This window comes from Leucoraja erinacea, chromosome 22 (assembly GCF_028641065.1).
Source record: "Leucoraja erinacea ecotype New England chromosome 22, Leri_hhj_1, whole genome shotgun sequence".
Classification (NCBI taxonomy): Eukaryota; Metazoa; Chordata; class Chondrichthyes; order Rajiformes; family Rajidae; genus Leucoraja; species Leucoraja erinaceus.
Window position 1 is genome coordinate 24,255,516 of NC_073398.1, and position 7,894 is coordinate 24,263,409.

The 7,894-nt window shown below is 37.9% G+C and overlaps 1 protein-coding gene across 7 annotated transcripts in view; it reads left to right on the forward strand.

The window, feature by feature from the left end:
• The window catches only part of kmt2e (lysine (K)-specific methyltransferase 2E), a 98,046-nt gene extending 90,556 nt beyond the window's left edge, over positions 1-7,490 (forward strand). For 4 of the 7 annotated variants that reach the window (XM_055653177.1, XM_055653176.1, XM_055653178.1 and 1 more), the window contains 3 exons: positions 2,980-3,123; positions 4,510-4,610; positions 4,763-7,490. In XM_055653177.1, the coding sequence (XP_055509152.1) occupies positions 2,980-3,123; positions 4,510-4,610; positions 4,763-6,523 (2,006 nt within the window). In that variant the 3' untranslated portion in view covers positions 6,524-7,490. Of the gene's footprint in view, positions 1-2,979; positions 3,124-3,534; positions 3,741-4,509; positions 4,611-4,762 lie in introns of those variants that run through there. The other 3 variants (XM_055653181.1, XR_008725239.1, XM_055653180.1) reach the window with 3 other exon arrangements.
• Positions 7,491-7,894: the final 404 nt, after the last annotated feature.

A 7,894-nucleotide genomic window follows, 5' to 3' on the forward strand; every position in this document is an offset into this window, starting at 1 on the left:
ATACCACAATACTCCAAACGTGACCCAAGTAAATTGTGAATCAGAGGTGGTCTGCAGGCATCGGATGAGATGCTTAAATGTATAGGTTTAATGATACACAGCTAGATGCAGGGTAGACGTTTCAGAGGGGCTTTGGAGGATATTAGTGAATGGATAAGAACATGGCAGATGGAATATATTGGGGATACATGTGAAATAGAGAGGGTAAGTATTTTTAAAGTGGTGAGAGTTTGAAAATAGCTGCTCTTCATCTCCTTGTACACGTCACAAAAGTTAATGTGCAGGTACAAAAAGCTAGCAGGAAGGCAAATGGTATGTTGTCCTTTAAGGAATTGATTGCAAGAGGAACAATGCCTTACAGGGATTATTAGGACCCATATGAGAGAACACCTGGAATATTGTGTGTTATTCTGCTTTCTAAAACTTGGGAAATATTTAATGGTGATAGAGTGGTTGTAATGAAAATACACCAGATTGATTCCAGAATGGGGATTCAAGGGTCACAGTCTCAAAATAAAGAATCAGCTATTCAGGACATGGATGGGAAGAAATATCAGCATAGAGAGGGTGGATGATCATTGAAATTTTCCATCTAGTCAGACTATGAAGGCTGATTATGTTCAAGACAAGTTAACAGATTTTTAGATAAGGGAATGAAGGGATCTGGGGAACATGCAGTAAAGTGGTGCTGACATAGATTAACCATGATCTTCTTGAATGCAGAGCAGGAACAAGTGATCAAATGACCTGCTCCACTTCTATTTCCTTTATTCGTATGAAATAATAGATGGAAGTATGTGGTAAATGTACTTACCAACCAGGAACAAAGTTGTGGATAACAAACTGGCTGATATTACTCGCTTGGTTTAATAGGTTTTGGACCTTTGGTGGAATTTATTTGAGTTGCTTACAAATTGAATTTAAATGTTTAATGAATACCATCATGCAGTAGGAAATTCAGACCTCTACACAATGCACAAGTTCTCATAAGAGGTGTGAATGATTGAATGAAACGAAGTGTAAGATGGAGTGGTATAACAGAAAGAAATGTAGAGATTTAAGGTATACTCAATGTGTGCAGGTACACTCACTATGCACCTTTTGTGACTCAAGGATGTGATCATGCTGGAGGGAAGGAGGAGATTGAAAATGTTTCCTTTTTTAAGAAAGCTTTGAATTAACCACTGAATTTCAGTTATCAAAGTCCAATTGCAAAGCAAGTTTATTATACCATTACAAAACAATAGTTCTAAGGTAGGAACTTCATCAAGTAGAATTTGATATGCCTGATGAGATATTAAAGTAGCTGGTCAAAAGCCTGGGTAGAGGGCCAGGTAATAGGGGGTCAAATATGGAAAGAGAACTGGTCAAATCTAAAGAAAGGAATTCTATAACAGGGGGACCAACTAAATGTGGGAATGATCAAGAGGCCAGAATTGGAGAAACATATCTCAGAGGGATGTACGTCTGCAGAGATGACAAAGTTAGGGAAACGTGATCACATTGGATGGGTTTCAAGAGAGTCAAGAGTGTTTTATTGTCATATGTCCCAAAACAGAACAATGAAATTCTACTTGCGGTAGCACAATAGATATATAAGAGTACTCTCTAAAACAACCTGGAGGAGAAGCTGCTGGTGTACTTCTACCGCTGCTCCATCGAGAGTGTGCTGGCGTACTGTATAACCACATGGTATGCCAGCTGCTCTGCAGCGGGCAGGAGTGCCCTTCAAAGGGTCATCAACAACAAAAAATCACTGACTGCCCACTGCCCTCCCTGAAGGACATCTTCAGCTCTCGCTGCCTTGGCAGGGCAGCCAATATCCTGAAGGACCCTTCCCACCCTGGACACAACCTGTTCCACCTGCTGCCCTCTGGCAGACGGTACAGATCTTTCAAAACTCGCACAAACAGACTCAGAGACAGCTTCTACCCCATAGCCATACGTGAACTTAACAATGCAAAATAAGAAATAACACTCGCATTCAACTGAATGGTTCTACCTCAGCTGCTATTGTTATTTATTTGTATTTTTTTTTAAATATGTATATATTTTTACCTTTTCTTATATATTTAAAATTGCTCTTGTGAATCGCACCGTGGGATTGACTTTTAAATTTCGTTGTACCATGTGCAATGACAATAAAGAGATTCATTCATTCATTCATAGTAAAGTAAAGGTAAACATTTTGAGTATTACAATGTTGCTTGGCTTCTGTGATGAAAGGATTTGAAAGCAAATGAACCCAGTATCACAATAAACCTATTGCTTATGCAGGAACCAGTGTAAATCAGGAGTGAACATTAGTGAGACAAAATGAAGGTGAGGATTCTGAAATTTGGATGACATGAAGGATAAGGGGTGAAGCACATTATGTCACAGTGAGGAAGGCTGCTCAAATGTGCGTTAAGAGTAATTGAGCCTGGAAGTAAGAGGCAGGGGTGAGGATTTCACAAACAGATGAGCTGAGATAAGGTTAAAAAACTGGAGACAAATATTGAATTTGAAATATGCAACCTTGGTGATATGTGGTTTGATGTTCGTCGCTGGATCAAAGGCGATGTGGATTGGCATAGGTAATTACCAGGAAAGTATTGAAGTCAGGAGTTTGGGGTATTCCATACAATTTTTGTTGTTGAATCATTTCCTCAGATGGTTGAGAATTGATGAGGTTGAAACTCATCTTTGATCACTTGAACTGATCATGCAATATTGTACATTTCTTGCACAATAAAGTTCAACCACAGTTAAATAATTTATTTTGTACAATAGAGGATACATTTATATTCCTGCACTTTTAAATTATTTTTTGTTGCCCAGAAGCTGGCATCTTTTATGGTAATTAATTTCATGTCTATGTAAGAAGGGTATTGTTTAATCTTGGTAATTATAGAAAGTAGATTTAGAGATTTAGCTCATTATTCAACTAAATTTAGCCCATGGTTTCTAATGCTATTTTGTTGGGATTTCCATCTGTAGGAATGATTTCACCCACTCATAGCCCAACATCAACTCATTGGCCACAGTCTCATCTCCAAACTCCACCTTCATCCCATTGTTCAAAACCCATTCCACGTCTCCAACTGAAGATCCCAGCTTTCCATCCCAGTGAATCTAACCTAGGTCAGTAGTGAAGACATTCCATATTCATTCCACCATTTATGTGACATGTAATTATTTTTAACCATATATTCTAATGTCATTTCAAACTGAACTCCCTTTATTGTTTCCATATTGCTTGTACAAATTGATATTTTATGTAAATATCAGTGAATAAATGGGTTTAAAACTGTTGATATGTAAGGCTATTTTTAAATTATAGATCTTTGTACTTGGTAAAATGCATGTAGTAAAATGTATAATATGAAATAAAGTGTGGGTTCATCGTACTTGCAATTTTTTGTATTCTGGAATTTATATTACTACCTCCATTTTCGATATGGCAGCTAGGTTTATGAAAATTGTAAAAAAGATATTATCTGGTGGTTTGTGCATTTCTGCTGGTAAATGTTTAAAGGAATACTCCACACTAAGGTTCTATACAAGCCTTATAAAGACACAGAAAAGATGTGGGATGGAAAGAAATTATTTGCCCTTCAAGCCTGCTCATTTCACCAAGCAATGTACAAGTTAAACATCATGCATTTTCCCCGGTTTTTGTCTTACCTCTTGAAGAGGTGTCTGAACACAAGTATTACTTCCAAGAAGAGAACTGTGAAACTTCTACCCATCTTCTAAAGGTAATTGATCAAAACATTTGGATATCTGTCTAACATTGCAATCTCCATTATTCAGCCTGAGCCAGTTAAGATCTTCGTTTGGCTTTATTGTGGATCCCGAAAGGGTGAAAGATTAAATGTTTCTGACGAGTGTTTGAATTGTGAGACTTAGCACTGAGATACCATGCCTCAATTCTTCTAGATCATTGATGGGAGACAATGCAAAAGTCTAGATATGGTTATGGAAAAATCTGAATGAATATCTTGAAAAATGAATTAATAAAAATTCTGAGATGGTATATTATGAATGTAGAGTATTCCTTTAAAAGCTCTGGCCAAGAATTCCAGTAATTGTGGCTCACAAATATGCATGGATTCTAAAGGTTGGAGATGTATATTTGCTGGATAAGTGTTGATTGTGCAAACAGAAGCTATCATAAATAACTAGCAACCTAAAAGCACAATGTTAGTAAATTTCAGTTTCATTTGTGCTAAAGCGCAGGAAGAGTTATTCAAGTTGTGCTTAACAAATGTTCGTTTTTTTTACCTGTAATTGGAAAAAAAATATGAATTGTGGTTCTATACATGGACAGAGTTACTGCACGTTGACGACGAGCAACAAAACTCATTTATTGTACAACATTATTTAATGTGCCATTTATATTTAAGATGCCAAAAGAAGAAATGGCTGTTGTTTTAATAATTGGCGTAGCAATTTTAATGTTTGCCATTTGTATTTCTTCTGTACTGTCCTGTTGCTCTATATTAATCCTTTAATATATTTCCACAGAAGTTTCAGAAGCTGAAATTCCAGAGCAAATTTCTGAAAAGGAATGTCCTTCTCCAGTGAATTCTCAGAAGCATAATATAAGCCCTACAAAATTAAACAAGGTAACTAACTTGTTATGGATGATTTCAGTAATTCATTAAAATAGGCACACTGATATTTGTACCACATTTTTAATTTATTACACTGTGACAATGTAAATTTATCATGTGTTCAGTTTAAGTGATTTTTAAAATCTTGTATTTTAACTTAACAGACTTGTCCATCGTCGCCTCCGATTTCATCCCAGTCCCAAGTAAAGTTGCAGGTGAAGACTTCCCAAGTAGAGAATACAAATAATATAATTGAGACTTCTAATCTGAATCAATCTAAACCTGAGGCACAACAGAAGCTCAATTTATCCCAGCCAATAACAAAAATTAATTTTACCAGCCAATCTGGAAATCCACATTATTCACAACATCCATGTCCATTACAATCCCAAATTTCAGTAAAACCATCCAATTCTCAGCCGACACAACTTCCGTTGAAAACTCCTGTGCTTCCATCACATTCTGAGAAGATTATTAAATCTCCAGCCCCTCATGCACCTGGACTGTCCACCTATCTTCCATCAAGTTCTCAACCGCAGCCTCAGACGCTGTTGCATTCACCAAAGTCACAGACACAGCATCTGGGATCATCCTACAGGACAATTCATTCACAGTCACCTCAGATGGGAACCACACAGGCCCCATCACATCGAGGATCTTTTTTAACCCCTGTCACTGTGGGGCAAGTATACTATCAAGCAACACAGCCTGGGAATTTAGCACAAAAGCAACAGACAAGTGCAACATTTTATTCTTCATCTGCAGCATCATCAGGTCATCAACCTAGTATGAGTCAGTTCAGCCAGCAACATTCAAGCAACAGTGTGCCACCTCCACCACCGCCACCTCCACCTCCACCACCACCACCACCACCACCACCCACGTACTATCAAAACCAGCAACCTTCTGGGAACTTTCAAAGTTTCAGTCAGCCGAGAACAAATGTTCTCCAGCAAGGAGCATTTTCTCCTGCACCAAGTCCTACCCAAACTTTGCCTGGATCGAGTTTACTTCAGTCTTCTCCTGGGACTATTTTACACCAAGTTCCTCCACAATCTCCAAGTTCTGCATCACAATCAGCAGTAGCTGTTTCTGTACATCATGCACCATCTCCAGGGCAGTATCCTCCATCTGCAAATTCTGGTCTGCATCACTCTTCCTCGGCACCGGCAACACAGCCACACCCTCCAGTGTCACAGTCACCTGGATCAGGACCACATCATCCGCCTCTTCCAGGTTCACACCATCCTCCACCTCAAGGACAGGCCCAACACCCACCAACATTGCCACATGTAAAAGGTGCAGTCCATCCAGTACCACCAACACAAGGGCAATTACTACATACTCAGACTTCAGGACATCATCCACCGCCACCTCCACCACCAGGGCCAACATCTCATCACCATCAACCACCATCTGTAACTGGACTGCAATGTCTACCAGCATCTGGAACTACAACATCCCATCAACTTGCACTTAATTCAGCAGCACCGTCTCCTCCTCCACCACCGCCACCACCACCACCACCGCCAGCTCCAGTTCATGGGGTGGGACATCATGTTCCTCCTGGACAAACATCTCATCATCCAACTTCTCAAGGACCACATCATCTTCCACCAGGGGCCCATCAAACGTTGGGTCACCATCCTACGCATCATCTAGGATCTCCACTTCCACCTGCGGGATCAGGATCTCACCATCCACTGCCAAGGCAAGGCTCTCATCACCAGCCTCAAGGAGCAAATAATATTGTTGCACTTGCAAGCCCAGGATTCCATCCTCCATCCTCTGGTGTAGTATCGCTTCCACATGCAGGTCAAGGACTTAAACAGATGCCTGCATTACCCCCACAAATTTCTGTTCCCAGATCACAATTGCCACCATCTTTCCAGCAAAATAATTTTCACAGCTCAGGATGGCACTGAAATGGGGTTGTGCAAACCGATTAGAACATTATTCTGTAAAATAAGATGTAAATATTTTATGTATTGTATCTTTTAAAGATACTTCTTAAGACTTGTAAGTTAGACATTGTAATAAACTTAAAACCAGTGCTTATCTGTTTGTCTTTCACAACCGTTTTTGATTCTTAAGAACATTTTACTCCTGTTGGAGTTGTGTATATATATGTTTGTGAAGCCAGTGGGACGAAAAACATTTTCAAATTTTATTTTGTAAGTGGACATTCCAGCCACCCTTACTGATATTATAGTGCACAGGATGGCTCAAAATTGTAATTTAGTATTTTATTGTTGCATTTAAAAATGCATTTATTGAATGTTTTGTATAAATTTTTTTATTCAAGTATGTTAAATATATCTGCACTTCTAAGGAGTGTTGGCACTCAAGCAATTTACATTTTTGTTCCTTTCCTTTCTGTAGTAAAACTTTTTTTGTATACTATTAAACTATAGCAGAACAATGCAATATTGGTTTTGAGACATTGCAGAGTGGTTCTTTTACTTTATTGGTTATTTGTAGGAAAGTAATTTAATGTATAGATTATTTCCAATTTCTGCAGATGTTATGTAAATAATTGTGTATTTACTTTTTCCTTTGTAAAAAAACTTGCCAATGCTTCTGTCCCATTTTTGAATACTGTTGTAAATTTGAGTCCCTTTGCAAAAAGATGTGTATGTTCTTTGTGAGCTTAGTATAAGAATTTTAATTTTAAAAAATACTGTCACATTACAGCACTGGTTGGGCATTTTAATCCATGTTAATAAATCACAGTAAACTGCATTTTTTACAAATGACAAATGTGGATTTAGGATTTTGTTGTTGTACATCAAGACCCTGCAATCTTAGGATGTTGTACTAACATTTATTGTTATTATAGGATTGCAGAAATGCACTAGAGTAATATTTATTCTTACATTTCTTGGAATTTCATTTATTTTCTTCATTCTTGATCTTGATGGTAGTGAACCTAAATGATTAGAGAAAGAGATGGAAACACCTTGCTCTAATAAGGTAATGTGCTGTCAGTTGAGATGCTAAATGACACGGGTTTGTATGAACAAAATGTCAATAATCATATTTTTATACTTTTCAACTGCTGTGCCTACCTCCATCATTCTGTATGGTACGAGTATAGATTTATTTACACTTTTTTCTCCACAACTCCAAGGAATACACTGACTTTTAGTAAATGTGGAACATGTTGTTGGTGTGTTACCAGAAGCTTAAAATATACTTCAAATATCCCAATAAGAATGGGAGTATAAAGAGCAAAGGAAAAAAAAAACGGAATTTTGAAGTGTGTTCAATAGAATTTAAGAAATGTGTATGGATAG